This window comes from Dipodomys merriami, unplaced genomic scaffold (assembly GCF_024711535.1).
Source record: "Dipodomys merriami isolate MVZ:Mamm:240054 unplaced genomic scaffold, mDipMer1.0.p SCAF_33, whole genome shotgun sequence".
Lineage (NCBI taxonomy): Eukaryota > Metazoa > Chordata > Mammalia > Rodentia > Heteromyidae > Dipodomys > Dipodomys merriami.
In genome coordinates, this window is record NW_027204826.1 from 8423413 (window position 1) to 8439518 (window position 16106).

Below are 16106 nucleotides of genomic sequence, written 5' to 3' on the forward strand. Positions count from 1 at the left end.
TCAGATGCTTTTGCAAGTGTTTTCTGCGCAAATGTTTACTGTTAGAATTTGAAGGGGTATTGTTGATACTTCAAATGTTAGATGGGATTCTGTTTCTCAATGAAAGCATATGGTATTAGTTTGGGGATTTGCTTTGTTGAGATATTTTGGATTACTGATTCCATTTATGAGTTATAAGCCCGTTTCAGTTTGTAGCTTATGATTCATCTTAACTTTGTTTTTTGTTTCTTGTTTTGTTTCTGGGGCTTGGACATAGGCTTGACTGTAGGGCCTCAAGATCTTACTCAGTTTTGTTGCTCATGGCTCATGCCGTAACTTGAGCCACACTTCCAACATGACGTTTTTACTGGTTAATAAATATGAGATGGAGTCTTAGACTTTCCTGCTCAGGCTGGTTTCATATTGTGATCCTCTGGGTTTCAGGCTCCTGATTACAAGCATGAGCCAGTATCCCTAGCTCATCTTAGACTTCATGTGTCTAGGAGTTTGTCTTTTTCTTCTGGGTTAATAAGATTTTTGGAATAGCATTAATATATCACTGACTCTTTTTATGAGGAACCACTAAACCATTGTTACTAGCTTTACAGGCTGACAGTATGACCGGGCCATTTTTAAACTGTGACCCTTCTCACTTCTGCCTCCTAGTAGGTGAGATTATAGGTATGAGCCGCCATGCCTGGCTCATTTTTTTCTTTATACTTATCTAGCCACCCTTTGTTTCTGTGTTTTGTCTCAATTTATTATTTTCTATCCTATCATTGCCGTTTATAATTTTAATTCCTATCCTCTGCTCTTTGTTCACTGTCACATCTTCACTTTGTAAGTTGTTTTTTGGCTTCTTCGTGCTTTTATTTATTGCTTTGTCTTGGATTTTAGTTCACTTTTAAGATCTTTTTTAGTTTCTGCATTCTGCAATGGTGGCAACTGTTTTATGTTTCTGATTGCCATGGCTTGTTGCTATTTATGTGGATATAGTCTTCTAGTATTTATTTCTTGGATTGGGTGAACTAAAGTGCTGTATGTAGTTACCCTCTTTATTAGTTTTATAATAGTATTTTTCTTTGGTAAGTTCTGGACTGTTCTAAACTAGAAGATGCAAACATGATAATTAATACTGTCGGTAATACTGAGATATTTCTTCTTCTTGTGGAAATCATTGTTCCACTATGCCAGCAGATTTGCTTTCTAGAAAGTTGCAATATGGTAATAGCATTTTTCTCCCAACGTTTTGCTATGAAAGTTCTGAAGCACATAGCAAACTGAGACAATTGGACAGGTGACAGCCGTGTACCTGCTGCTCAGAGGCTGCTGCTAATAATCTCCATCCACTGCTTTCTAACACATCAGTCCTTTGTTTTTATGCATTTCAGCTCATTGCTGACATCAGCATATTTCCCAAGATGGATTTTAAAGATGTCAGTCAAGTTGTTTCCACAAGAGAAATTAGATAAATGATTAAAAAAATACTTCTTTTAGATGGAAAAGTATTTTCAGGTGTCCTCATTAACATTTAGTATTCTCAGTGGAAGGTCTTACTTGATCTTCATTATTGATTAAATAAAAAGGCATATATATTTAACAAATCATTGCAGCATAAAGTACTATGTTTTGGTTTGTAAGGAAAGTTGATGGAATATGAGAAATCTACAGATAGTAAACTATACCTCTTTTTTGTAGAGTTTTGCTTATGAATGACTGGTAAGTTTCATCAGTGGGACCCAGTCAAAAGAATGCCCAAAATGAATTCTTTCCTTCCTCTCCTCTTCACCACCACCTTCTTTCCTTCCCCTCTTTCTTATCTGTAGTAATGCTTAGATTTAAGGTCTACATTTTATTGCATTTATCTGCTGAGGAGAAAATCTGAAGAGGCCAGAGAAGGGAAGGGTAGAGAGAATATTGACATTTAAATGATGGTGATTTTTTTCTTTTCTTTTTTTCTTTTTCTTTTTAATTTTTCAGTCAAGTGCCAGGTGGTATTGTTTAGGCTGTCCGGGCTACCCAGTATGTTAAAACCGCGGTTGCAGTGAGAAAAGAGCTATGTCATGTCTCAATAAACATAGACAGGGGCTGGGAATATGACTTAATGGTAGAATACTTGCCTAACACGAATGAAGCCCTGGGTTGGATTCCTCAGTACCTCATAAACAGAGAAAGTCAGAAATGGCGCTGTGGCTCATGTGGTAGAGTGGTAGCTTTGAGCAAAAGAAGCTCAGAGACAGTGCCCAGTCCCTGAGTTCAAGCCCCAGGACTGGCCCCCCCCCTCCCAAAAAAAAATTTATGGACATGAAAATTGATTTCATATATCTATCTATTATTCTTGTCACTTTTTCATCCATTTAAGAATGTAAAATATTGTAAGTTTGTTAGCTATTAAATTAAAAAACAGGTGGTGGGCACAGGAACTGTGCTTTGGTGAGTCATCTGTACAGACTTTGACCTTAAACAGGCATTTTCCTAAAAGAGTCATTGCTGTGCAGCCTTTCAACTGAAATTTACATGCCTTAAATTAGATGCGCTGAGATAATTTGGGGTGTCATTGTAGTGAGGCAAAAGTAATGCTCACTGTGGTTTATTCTACCAGTGTAATGAAGGTTCTGGTAGCACCACCCATTAGTCATTTATTAGTGAAGGTGCTGTTTGTCGCCGGGGGGTCAGAGGAGCATAATAATCTGAGGTAGTTATTCCACAGTATCCCTGTGCTAGTATTTAAAGTTCAAGTTTTGAAGTCTGGCCTAGATTAGATTGAATGCTTTTCATTAAAAATGTGACTTGTTAATATTTCTGAGTGTCAGCGGAATGAGAGTTAATATAGCCATCTCATAGCAGCTAACACTTAAATCGGCCAGGCAAGCGTCTGAGCACTTTATATTTAGTAACACATTTGATTCTCATAACCACAAGTGTATATTTTCATATGTATATTGCCATCTAATGATGAGCAAACCAAGACACAAAAAGGTTTCTTGTTGAAGGTCATGTAATAAGTTACAGAACTAGCAGATGAACTTGGGCAGTGTGGCCTGAGAGTAGAGTTCTTTTAAGATACACTGCCTTCTAGAATGGGACTGCTTACCACACGTTGGTCTTCCGAAATTAGATACAGGGCTGGGAAAGTGGCTCAGTGGTAGAGCGCTTGCCTTGCATGCTCGAGGCCCTGGGTTCGATTCCTCAGCACCACATAAGCAAAAAGAAAAAAGCTGGGAAGTGGCGCTGTGGCTCAAGTGGTAGAGCGCTAGCCTTGAGCTGAAGAGCTAAGGGACAGCACCCAGGCCCAGAGTTCAGGCCCCACGACCGGACCCAAAAAAACAAAAATTAGATACATTAACTTAATAGAATACAGAGCATTATTTCCTCAGGGAAGTCCTGTGTGGTACCAGACAACATGCATATGTATGAGATTCAACTGCAGTTTTGTGCTCTTATCATTTATGCACTATTGGGTTTCTTTTTTCTCTTAAAACTTCTGAGGACTACTAGTGTTAAGAACAGCCTGGTATAGGGTCTCCTACCCCAAATCCCTACTGCTCAGGAGGTGGAGTTTGCTAGGATTGTAACTCAACACCAACCCAGGAAAAATAGTTATGGAGAGGCAAATAACTATAGTTCCAACTCTACCAATAAACAGAGTTGGGTGTTTGAGGCTTATAACCCTAGCTACTGGAAGGCGTGCGCAGGAGGATTGTGTTCCAAGGCTCACCCTAGACAAACAGGCAAGACCTTATCCAAAAACAAAGCCAAAAGGGCTGGAGGTATGGTTCATTTTAGGGCACCTGCTAGCAAGCTAAGGCCCTGAGTTCAAACCCTAGTAACTCCTCTTTCTCCAGAGTTTTTTTGAATTTTCTTTTCTAAATTACTGTCTGTGAAAACAATATGTCAATGACTTAACACATGAACAAGTTGGGATATTCCCCAAATGTTCCTAGTTGTTTTTTTTTTTTCCTTTGTGTGATATTGTTATAAGATTTGGCTACAGGGTATGGTAAGACATGCCTGTAATCCCTAGCACTGGGGGTGGGGGGGATAAGGGGGGTTAGGTTCTGAGGCAGAAGCACAAGTTCAAAGCCAGTTTCTGGGGCTGGGAAGGTGGCTCAGCGGTAGAGCGCTTGCCTTGCATGCCTGAGGCCCTGGGTTCAATTCCTCAGCACCACATAAGCAAAAAAAAAAAAAAAAAAAAATTGCAAAGCCAGTGTCTGCTACATAAGTGAGGCCTTGCTTCTAAAAAGATTTAACTCCTTCCTTCACTTCTGTCTTCCTACTGACTATCCACTGAAGATCATCCTTCAGTCCTGGAATTCAAAGAAATTAACCAATGTCAAGTTCCTGGCAAAATGTTGAGCTTCTTACCCAGCCAGTCAACAAATGGCAGTGAATGGGAAGGACTTCCTAAAAGTGGGGACGTTGATGGAGAGAGTTAATTGTGGTTGCTCAGAGTACTCAGGAGCTGACACTTAGTGTAGATCCACTGACTTGTTGGTCTTGTTCAGTTTTCATTATTCAGTAAATTCAGAAGTAAATCTTAAGTAATCTTTTAAGTAAACCCCCTGTTGTTGGACACAGACTCTTCCCAGATTACAGAGAAATATTTTCATAAAATTGTCTGTTTTCCTCAAGTGAGATTTCTCACTCATGATATTTACTTATATTTTAAGATTAACTTCCTTCCAAAAAAGAAAAAAGCTATATTACTACAAAAGTTGCACAATAGTTTATGAGAGCTTAGCATAAATCTCCTTTAGTGAAGAATGACAATACATCCTTTAAAGTTTCTGTATATTTCTTTTTTAGGTGCCATTTTTACATTTTGCATGTATTTATATCAGGAACAAATTTTCTACCCAAGTGATTTTTTTTTATAGCTACTTATAAGTAAAATACCTCAGTCACATTTGTACAATTTTTGAGTGAGTTTTGTGGTTCTTTTTTTGCTGTCTGCATGCCATGAGTTGTAAATTATCATACAGTGTTTTGCACCTGTAAGTACCAGAATGAACTGAATGTGTTTGAATTGCCACTCTTTGTAAGCTACTTTGCTGGTTTAAGAGTCCTACATTTCAGATAAAATTAGACTTACTGGTGTTCCTTACTTACCTGTTCACCACTTTCTGGAGCATCTCAGAAATAACAGGCTATAAATTCCAGTGGAGATAGTTCATGTAGTCTGTTATTCTTGGATATTGCCCTGGGACAGCTGTGATAAGACATTAATCTACATTAATCTACAGTTTACAATGTAAGGGGATGTTAGATTTTGCATTAATGGGGTTTGAAATCTTTTAGTGGTCCTGCCATTTAGATTTACCAAGGAGGTTTAGAAGCAAGTTTTGTACATTTTGGATTATAATATCAACTTTAGATAATTTATTTGTAGGGTTACTTGTAAATTTCTCATGGTTGGTAATTGGAAAAATGTCTTTATTTTAAGTGGAAACTAATAATTGCAAATCAAGTGTTTACAACTCTTGAGTTGCAGGGGTGCTTAAATAGCAGGAATACTGAGTGTACAGCAGTAGTGAAGCACTTGTGTAGGTAGCATGCACAAGGCCATGAAAGGGGCAGAGGAGAAAACTTAGATTTCATCAGTAAAGTGATAAAATAACAAGCTTGGAGTTGTAAATACCTATTTTCCAGCTGTTGCATTATCCAGTTTAAGCACATACACCACCAAAAAAGTATCTTCCCATTTTTAACCAAAGCATAGTGTACAAAACAGTACCTTTGACAAGCATTGGTGTTTTAGTCTTGGTTTCCTAGAAAATACCGATTGTTCCATTATGCAAAGGTTGTGAGTGAGTAGTGGATTTCATTTTTTTCACATCTCATCTTAATATTGTAAATTTGTTACTTTAGTGCTTGACTAACGTTTGCCTTGATCTGCTGTGCTTTGTTTCTGAGCTGTACTAGTGACTGTGCTTCTTGTTTGAATGTTTGGTACAGGAAGCGAGCAGCTGCAAAGCATCTAATAGAACGCTACTACCACCAGTTAACTGAGGGCTGTGGAAATGAGGCCTGCACGAATGAGTTTTGTGCTTCTTGTCCAACTTTTCTTCGTATGGATAACAATGCAGCAGCTATTAAAGCCCTGGAGCTTTATAAGATTAATGCAAAACTCTGTGATCCTCATCCCTCCAAGAAAGGAGCAAGCTCGGCTTACCTTGAGAACTCAAAAGGTGCCCCTAACAACTCGGAGATAAAAATGAACAAGAAGGAAGGAAAACCTAGGATTGATTTTAAAGGTAAGATATTTTTAAATATCTTAAAGGTAACATATTTTTAATTGAGCATGCTTGTTTGGAAGCCATATGAGAGATTTAAATGTGAGGGTCTGTGTTTTGTCTTATACTGTGGGACCTTAATGCATCATAGTATAGTGAGACCAGCTTTTAATTGTGAATAGGACAGAAATACTTTGAATTCTTGTCTTAACTACATTTTATACATCTAGTAGTTGCTGATCAGAAGCAGCTTATACTTCAAGAGTTTGTTAATAAACTGATTGCAACTTTAAAATATTTTTCACTAGAAAAATGGATTAAGATGCATTTAAGTTTTTTAGACAAGCTCACAAAATCTAGTTAAGTTATAGAGCTGGAATAAATATCTGGCATGAGCTCTGGATCCCCAGGACTTTATGCTGAAAAAACAACAACAGAAGAACAAGATAATCCATAGAGGGGTCTGTAAGTCTGGGAATGTTGCTGTCTGTCAGGTAGACTATTACTGCACCTAAATCAGGTCATCACCTTATCATTTGCTGACTAAGAGACAAAAATGCTATATATCCAAAAGCTTATTCATTTTATTTTTATTTTTTGGGTATAGCCCCCAGGTGATCTGCAATTCACTATGAAGCCCAGGTTGACCTCAAACTTCTGACCCTTCTGTCTCAGTCTCCTGAATACCACCATGTCCAGTTTGGGTTATTTCTTTATAGTAGATACTTATAATAGATGTTTTGTCATTAGAAAATGAGAAATAGGCCCTCTCACTTTTCAAGAAGGGTGTTTAGTAAAAGATACCTAAACCAGGATGATGACTCACAGCTGATTCCAGCGCTTCGGAGTTTGAGGTAGGAGTAGAATGTTCAAGGCAGCCTATGCTATACAGCAAGACTGTGTCTCTGAAAATGATTTAAAAAAGTAAATGATATCTATATTTTATAATCTTTCACACTTGAGAATTAAATAATTTGAGCCCTTAGAAGAAATTACAGTTAAGGGCCCTCATGGAGGAGGGCCACAAATAGGATTTGTAGTGTTGATGGCATTTTGCAGTTTAATTTTTGGAGCCATTTCTTCAGTACTCCTTTGCCATTTTATATTGTCCTTTATAATAGAACAAGTAGTCATTAAAACTTTCAACATGCCTTACAGTGTTTGTATGTAAGGAAGTATTTAGTACAGCCAGGGTAGGATTGAATTGTCAACATGAGTAGAAATTATCCTCTGCCTTAGCTATTTAATAATAATCGGTCATTCCCTTGATGAAAATGATGGATCAGCTACTCTTAGCTCTACATTATTTGACCAGTATATTTAATCTTAGAATTTTGGTTTGGCTGTACTGGAGTTTGAGCCCAGGGGTTTGTACTTGGTATGTTTGCATTCTACCACTTGATCCATGCCCCCAAGTCCTTTTGCTTTTGTTTCTCCTGAGTAGCTGGGATCACAGACTTAAAGACCATGTAAGGTATATTGGTTATGATATCTTGCCAACTTATTGCCAACTATATATTATGTTTCATTAGAAAAATATGTAATACATTATAGTTAAAATCCATGTCCAAATTATATATTACTATGTTGCATTAATGATAATTGTAAACCAATATATCATACCCTATTTCAACACAATAATCTATTTCACCCTTGCTTTGTAGAGAAGAAATACTATTGTTTTGAAAGGCTGTTAAACCTATTTTCTTCTCACAAGCCTAAGACCTGCCAGTTAATCCTAGCTATTCAGTATGCTGAGATCTGAGGATCATGATTCAAAACCAGCCTGGGCAAGAAAGTTCATGAGACACTTATCTCCAATTATCTTAAAAAAAAAAAAAGAAAAAGCAGAAGCTAGCAATGGCTGTGGCTCAAGTGATAGAATGCTAGCCTTAAATAAAACAGCTCAGGGACAGTACTCAAGAGGCTGAGATCTTTTGTGGGGCTGTAGCTGCACTGTGGTAGAGTGCTAGCCTTAAGCCATAGAGCTTAGGAACAGTGCCCATGACTGATAAAAATAAAAAAGAATTCTAATTTGATTATTGGCTCTTTTATTTTATAATATTTAGCTATTCTGTTTTTCACTAGAACTTTAAAGTAAACATGCATGTATTACAAAAATGAATGGTCTTTCTCTTTTTTCTCTTGATTTTTGTTTTTTAGATGTGAGTTTCTTAACTGAAGAGCTGGTATATGAAATTCTTGAATTATGTAGAGAAAGAGAGGATTATTCCCCTTTAATTCGTGTCATTGGAAGAGTTTTTTCTAGTGCTGAGGCATTGGTACAGAGTTTTCGGAAAATCAAACAACATACCAAGGAAGAACTGAAGTCTCTTCAAGGAAAGGATGAAGACAAAGATGAAGATGAAAAGGAAAAAGCTGCGTGTTCTGCTGCTGCCATGGAAGAAGATTCAGAAGCGTCTTCCTCCAGGATAGGTGATAGCTCACAGGGAGAAAACAATGTACAAAAATTAGGCTGTGAGGATGTGTCAGTAGATATTGATTCGATTAGAAGGGTCTACACAAGATTGCTCTCTAATGAAAAAATAGAAACTGCCTTTCTCAATGCACTTGTATATTTGTCACCTAATGTGGAATGTGATTTGACATATCATAACGTGTACTCCCGAGATCCTAATTACCTGAATCTGTTCATTATTGTAATGGAGAATAGAAATCTCCACAGTCCTGAGTACCTGGAAATGGCCTTGCCATTATTTTGCAAAGCTATGAGCAAGTTACCTCTTGCAGCCCAAGGCAAACTGATTAGACTGTGGTCAAAATACAGTGCAGACCAGATTCGGAGAATGATGGAAACGTTTCAGCAACTCATTACTTATAAAGTCATAAGCAATGAATTTAACAGCCGAAATCTAGTGAATGATGATGATGCCATTGTTGCTGCTTCAAAGTGCTTGAAAATGGTTTACTATGCAAATGTAGTGGGAGGGGAAGTGGACACAAACCATAATGAAGAAGATGATGAAGAGCCCATCCCTGAGTCCAGCGAATTGACACTTCAAGAGCTTTTGGGAGAGGAAAGAAGAAATAAGAAAGGTCCTCGAGTGGACCCACTAGAAACTGAACTTGGTGTTAAAACTCTGGATTGTCGGAAACCACTTATCTCTTTTGAAGAGTTCATTAATGAACCACTGAATGATGTTCTAGAAATGGATAAAGATTACACTTTTTTCAAAGTAGAAACAGAGAACAAATTCTCTTTTATGACATGTCCCTTTATATTGAATGCTGTCACAAAAAATTTGGGACTATACTATGACAATAGAATTCGCATGTACAGTGAACGAAGAATCACTGTTCTCTACAGCCTAGTTCAAGGACAGCAGTTGAATCCGTATTTGAGACTCAAAGTCAGACGTGACCATATCATAGATGATGCGCTTGTCCGGGTAAGTTTGGTTGCTGTTTAACATCAGTACTAAATTAAAAGGCTGATGGAGATAATTGATTTACACCCACGAATTCATTTAATAAGTGATATAGACGTAGGCACACAGTGGTTATTTCTAATGAATATTATACATTCTTTGTGTCTCCAAAGTTTTGGTTATCTTTATCTGATGATGACCCTTATCTGATGATAACCCTATCTTGAGATTTTCCAAGTCTTGAAAATTAATTTTAAAAGTTTCTCCAGCAAAGAACAGCATGTTAGGAAAGTGGAAGCAAGGACAGTGTGGTAATACCTGGAATGAAGTGTGAGAGGAAGTAGTTACCAAAAGCAATACAGTAAAGCTACTTGACAAAGATACATGACGTCCAGTACATTCTGTCATGAAAAGCTTGAGCTAGAGGAAATAACAAGGACAGTTTGGTGCATGTTGTCAAGTAAGACTTGGAAGTCCTCTTGAGAAGTTTTTCTCTCTTTCTTTTTTTTTTTTTTTAAGAGAGATATTCTCTCTTCATCTTAAATCTTTCCCAAAGATATACTGTACATGTAAATTTTTTTACTTTGCTTTTTAAAGGAGATAGACTGTAGGCATGAAGGAAGAAGACAGAATTGCCATCTGTAAGGTGCCTTTAGTTGCCTTTATAATTTCTGAATGGGGTAAAGTTGTCAAAATAAAGTAAAACCAAACAAAAACCAAGGTTCTGACTTCCAGACTTCAAATTAAAAGAGTTCTGATGGGGAGTCTAGGAATCTGTGCTTCTGATAATATCCCCAGATATTCTGGTAAAACCATGTTGCTGACCAATATTTGGGGAAGATAACTGCAGTGCAGTGTAGTACAGAGAGAGAGAAAGGAGAGAGGGAGAGAGAGGCAAAGAGGAGAGGGAGAGGGTTTTATTTGATAGAGCATGTTAAAGAGGATATGAGCAAATTTCTGGGAAAATAGCAACTATTCTAAGAATAGGGGGATTAATAGCCCCTGTATCATCAGTCAGCTCCAGAGAGATTAAACTGGGAAAATAGTAAGACATTAAATAACTAGCATGCTTAGGATAGAATTTAAGGTGGTAGGAGACTTTGTTTTCTGATTAGTAAGTGAATTTTAGGAGTTTGAGTGCCTACTTAAAAAACAAATGGAAGTTGCCTCAGTGGTAGAGTGCTTGCTTCGCATGCAGGAGGTCCTGGGTTCGATTCCTCAGCACCACAAAAGCAGAAAAAAGCCAGAAGTGGTGCTGTGGCTAAAGTGGTAGGGCTCTAGCCTTGAGCTGAGGGACAGTGCCCAGGCCCAGAGTTCAAGCCCAACGACTGGCAAAAAAATAAAAACAAAAAAACAAATGGAGGGTTGGAAAGATGGCTCAGTGGTAGAGTGCTAGCCTAGCATACATGAAGCCCTGACTTGGATTCCTCAGCACCACAAAAACAGAAAAGGCCAAAAATGGTGCTGTGGCTCAAATGATAGTAGACCACTAGGCTTGAGCAAAAGAAGCCCAGAGACAGGGCTCAAGCCCCCTGAGTTCAAGCCCCAGGGCTGGCAAAAAAAACCCAAAAACCCTCAAAACAAAAACAAAATAGATTGGCTAAAATGTGCAACTGGATAGGGGAATCCAAAAACAGAAATCAAGACAAATGGTGAGAGGTACGAATGTAAAGCTCAGTACCCGAAAGTCCCTGTCCCATTGTATCTGGGGTAGAACATGACAATCTGACCTACTTTCCACAATGACCCTTGGTAATACCCTTAGTTATCATTGAGCCATCAATTTGGTTCTTTAACTGGTTGACTTACAGATAGTGGTTTAAAAGTAAGATCAACCAGACACCTTGGCTAAGAAGATTGTAAGATTGTTGTTCAAGGCCAGCTCAACAACAAGCAGTTTGTGAGATTCTTAGCTGGACATGGTGGTATGTACCTGTTACTCTAGCTATGGGAGAAGCACAGCGGCTGGTGCAGCAAGGCCCATCTATGAGCCCTAGCCACACTGGGTAGCACAAGTAGGAGGATCACAGCCTTCCTTGAAAATGAGCAGTACAAGAAGGGGCTGGGTGGTTAGCACACCTCCAGTAATAGGGTGTCTCCTAACAAGCACCAGGCCCTGAGTTAAAGGGCCGGTACTACTTGGGTGGGGCCAGGGAGGCTTAATTTTATCTTATATCTTCACTATATTGTGCTTAATTCGATTGTCATTGCTGTTTATTACTATTCAAATTGAAGAGCTTTCTTCTTGGTTTCTGTCCTCAAAGAAGTTTCTTAGGACTAGAATGAGAGAATGAAGTAGTCAGCATAATAAATTCTAGGCATCATACAATTAAACAGTGAAACACTTCGCACTCCTTATTACATGTTAGAAAAATGAAATGTATAGAGATTCTTACCTGCAGAAATCAGTGGCAAAATTGGAAGTAGAACTCAGGATTCCAGGACTCAAAGACAGATAGGTGATTGGGCTATTACTTAAATATTTAAAGTTTATTCTTAAGACATAACAAACTGTTCTGCCTTTTTTTATGGAAAACATGAAAATGTTAAACATATCTGGATACCCTAAAAAAAAAATCTCATTGTAATAGTTTAATGCTGTTCACTAGCACTCTGTTGTCTGTAGAGTCTAGAAGTTGACTAAAATAGTAGCATATCCAAACAGCTTTTGATATTAAAGATTGTTTTAAATTAAACATGTGCATCAAGTAGTACCCTTTATAATTGAGTTCATTCTTTGGTTGAGACAGGCTATTTTTAAGAATAAGAAAAATGGAGTCCTCTATGTAATAATGGATTTTTTTCAGTTATTTAATTTTATGTTCTGTATTTGTTGCTACAATTTTAAAAATATTTTTAAAGAGACAAGCTACCCATGTATCTTTTTTTTTAATCTCAAGAACCCTTTTTTAATATTAATTTTATTGCCAGGGTGATGTGTACTAAGGGGTTAAAATTACATAAGTAAGGTAGTAATACATTTCTTGTCTGACTTGTTACCACCTCCCTTATTTTTCTCCTTCCTTCCATCCCTCTACCCATGTATCTTTAAATCAGATATTTTATAGAATCACTTAGAGTGCGACTCTAAAATAGATAATTGGAAGTTTTCATCTGTAGAAGTTAGTTACACAATTTTTTAAATACTTGCATTTGAACATATCATGATTCCCAAAATAATAATGTACTCACTATAAACAGTTAAAATATGGAAAGCCTAAATAAAAAGAAAAGTTACTGATAATTAAAAAAAATATTACTAGTCATCATAAAGAGGCAGTGAAATATTTCAGAGACTGCAGCCTTGACCAGCAATCTCTTGTTTGTGACTTGAGTAATTTATCTTAGATTTTCATTTCTTCAGAGTCCCCATTTGTAAAATGAGATTAATAATAACTATTCCATAAGATTGTTGTGAAATGGAGTAAGTTGCTATTTGTAAAGTATTTTATAAATTCTGTATATTGTTCCTAGAATGTTTATTCAATGATGGCATGGTGGTTAGACTTTTACACAAGCCAGAAAAAACCCACATAACTTTTAGAATCATCATCATCATAATAATAGCAAACTGGTACAGATAAACATTGACTTCCAGTAGTGAATTCATTTAAGCTCATTATGCATTTCAAGTTCATACTGTATTATGATGCTTCTTGTGCATGCAGTTTAGTTGCATGCAAAAGTAGGTGAAGTTAAATGTTTATGGGAACTATACAGACCCTATTGCATTAAATTCTTGTGGCACCCAGCGTAGAGAGTAGAGACTGATGGAAGTGAACAGACATATATCACCTTATTTAAAATGAAAATAAATTTGTCTCGAGTGTTATGTGATGTATTTTAGGTGAAGCTAATACTAGAATACATGACATCTGAATCTCAGGGAAAATCTCTATCAAATCTTCTGAAAAGTTACATATCCCATAAGAATGGGAGGAGCAATAAGCTGTGTAGTCTAAATATCATACCATTTTTTCACTTTGGAATTAAATATATGATATAAGCATGTTTGTCTTGGTGATAGAAATAAAAAAATAAACATTTACCTACTTCAACACCTAGCTAATTGAGAACTGGGAGAAGAAAAACAGAAATGGGCTACATAGCAATACAGGAGGTTACCAAGTTACCAAATTTGAGCTGAGACAGTAATTAGAAGTTTAGTCTTCAAAGTTTTATATGTTCCTTAGCATGTGACAGGTTTCTAATTAGAATCCCCTGTCCTCCCAACCTTGAAGGTTATTTTCAAGTTTACATTTATTTTACTGTGGAATCTTGAAACTGGATTCCAAGATTTTATGTCCTTTTTGGACATAAAATTGTGACCCTATTGTTCAAAGAACAAAGTTGCTCTAAAAGAACATTTCGATCTTAATCATTGCCAGCTTCATACAACTCTTTTCCCCTCATATTCTTAAGCTTTCACACCCTTGTAGTAGGAAGAGTATTACCTGCTTTTTTTTTTTGCAGTTTAGAAAGTAAGATTTGAGTTCCCTACTAAGGTTTAAAAGTTAAAAATTAACCAGGTGCTGGTGGCTCACACCTGTAATCCTAGCTACTCAGGAGGCTGAGATATGAGGATCAAGGTTCAAAGCCAGCCTGGGCAGCAAAGTCTGTGAGACTCTTACCTCAAATAAAACACTCAGAAAACCAGAAGTGGCGCTATGGCTCAAGTAGTAGAGTGCTCTCCTTGAGCTGAAGAGCTGAGGGACAGTGCCCAGGTTCAGAGTTCAAGCCCCACAACTGACCAAAAAAAATTGAAAATTAAGTGACAGTGAGACAAGTGAGGATTATTCTCAGACTCAGTCTTTCTACAACATAATGCTGTCTCAAAAATAATAGGCCTTAATAATGTCTCTTGATAAAGCCTAAAAGTGAATTTGTAAATGAGACTACTGTTGAGCAACAGATGTTCTTTAAAGCTGAAGCTAAGAACCTCCATGGCTAAAACTATAGAACCCTAAGGTTAAAGATATCCAGGAAGTAATTTTAGCCACGCATCCCTAGCAGTTGTTACATAGCTTCCTAGTACACAATTTATATATCTCATTAAAACAAAACTTTGACAAAATTGTAAATTCTTTTACTATGCGGCATGCAATCTCATTTTTCCTCATTGTTGTTCGCAAACCTTTAATTGTATTAGCCTATCTAGCTGGCCTTGCAGTTGGCATTTTGAGAATGAGTGGATATAGGGCAACCTGATTTTTGTTTTTTATGTGGCTGAAATTACTATTATACACTTATTCTAATGAGGTTTGTGTGGCCCAAAACTGCTTGTAAAATAACACTTGGAATAATTACAAACATCTTGAAGAGTAGCTTTCTTTTTAAGTTAGCCAGCAAATGTTGGAAGCATTTTAGGGAAAAAAAAAATGGGTAATCAGGCTTTGTTATCAAATTCTAAACTTATAAAGTAATATATATAAGACAGATTACAGAGTAAATACTTCACATTAGACTCTGGTGTTGATGATTAATCCCATAATTAACTGAAGTTAATCACCACTACATTATTCTGTGGATATATATGTAGTTGGTGAAAGATTCATATCTGAAGAAATACTAAGTAGGGTTTGTTTGTTACCTGATAGATGCGAAGAATAAGGACATCAGCCAGGGTGTTTCACTCTCAGGAAAATACGGATATAAGCTACATTCTAATCCATCAGAAGTGGTAACTTACACTAATGCTATTGTGAGAGACCATGAACTCCTTTCTTATTTATCCAGTATATTTTGCTAATCTAATAAACATAATGGACTACTGATGAGCAGTTTTGAAGTCAAGTTCCTGTACCCCACTATTTTTGCTAAAATCAGAGCAGTCTGTAACAGCAGACCTTCTGTTGTCTTACCCATTTTGGTATCCTTTAATATAAAAAGTAGCAGAAAATCCAATTCCAATTTTCTACTCTATATTAATCGTACAACAAATCAGCAAAGTAACTTATTTTTTATTCTTGTTTCGTATCCTATTTTCCCATTTCTGTGAGACTGAATTTGTCTTTACAGTTTCATTAACAAAAAAATATAGCAGTTTGTCTCCTTTTTTAACCTGGAAAAAAAGTCACAATCTTCTCTGTTACTTAGCATGTTTCCTTGTTTTTGTTTCCATTTATTTTTATCTTGTTTTTACTCTGAAATTGACATACATTTTCTCTCTACATTTATCTTTCCAATTACTAGCTAGAGATGATTGCTATGGAAAATCCTGCAGACTTGAAGAAACAGTTGTATGTAGAATTTGAAGGAGAACAAGGAGTCGATGAGGGTGGTGTTTCCAAAGAATTTTTTCAGTTGGTTGTGGAGGAAATCTTCAATCCAGATATTGGTAAATATAAATAATTATAGTATTCTATCATTTTGAATTTAGAATATGAAGAGCAACAAAAGAATTTGGTATGGATTATCTATAATCCATAATCATATATAACTAGATTTTTTTCTTTTTGTGACTGATCTGTATTACTCCCTTACTCAAGTTGTTCTTTAAGTTACT

At 36.7% G+C, this 16106-nt stretch overlaps 1 protein-coding gene across 6 annotated transcripts in view; it reads left to right on the forward strand.

The window, feature by feature from the left end:
* Positions 1–16106, forward strand: part of Ube3a (ubiquitin protein ligase E3A) — an 81900-nt gene that overhangs the window by 48331 nt on the left and 17463 nt on the right. For all 6 annotated transcript variants that reach the window (XM_070043076.1, XM_070043075.1, XM_070043077.1 and 3 more), the window contains 3 exons: positions 5935–6233; positions 8376–9622; positions 15794–15938. In XM_070043076.1, coding sequence (XP_069899177.1) covers positions 5935–6233; positions 8376–9622; positions 15794–15938 — 1691 coding nt within the window. The remainder of the gene's footprint in view (positions 1–5934; positions 6234–8375; positions 9623–15793; positions 15939–16106) is intronic.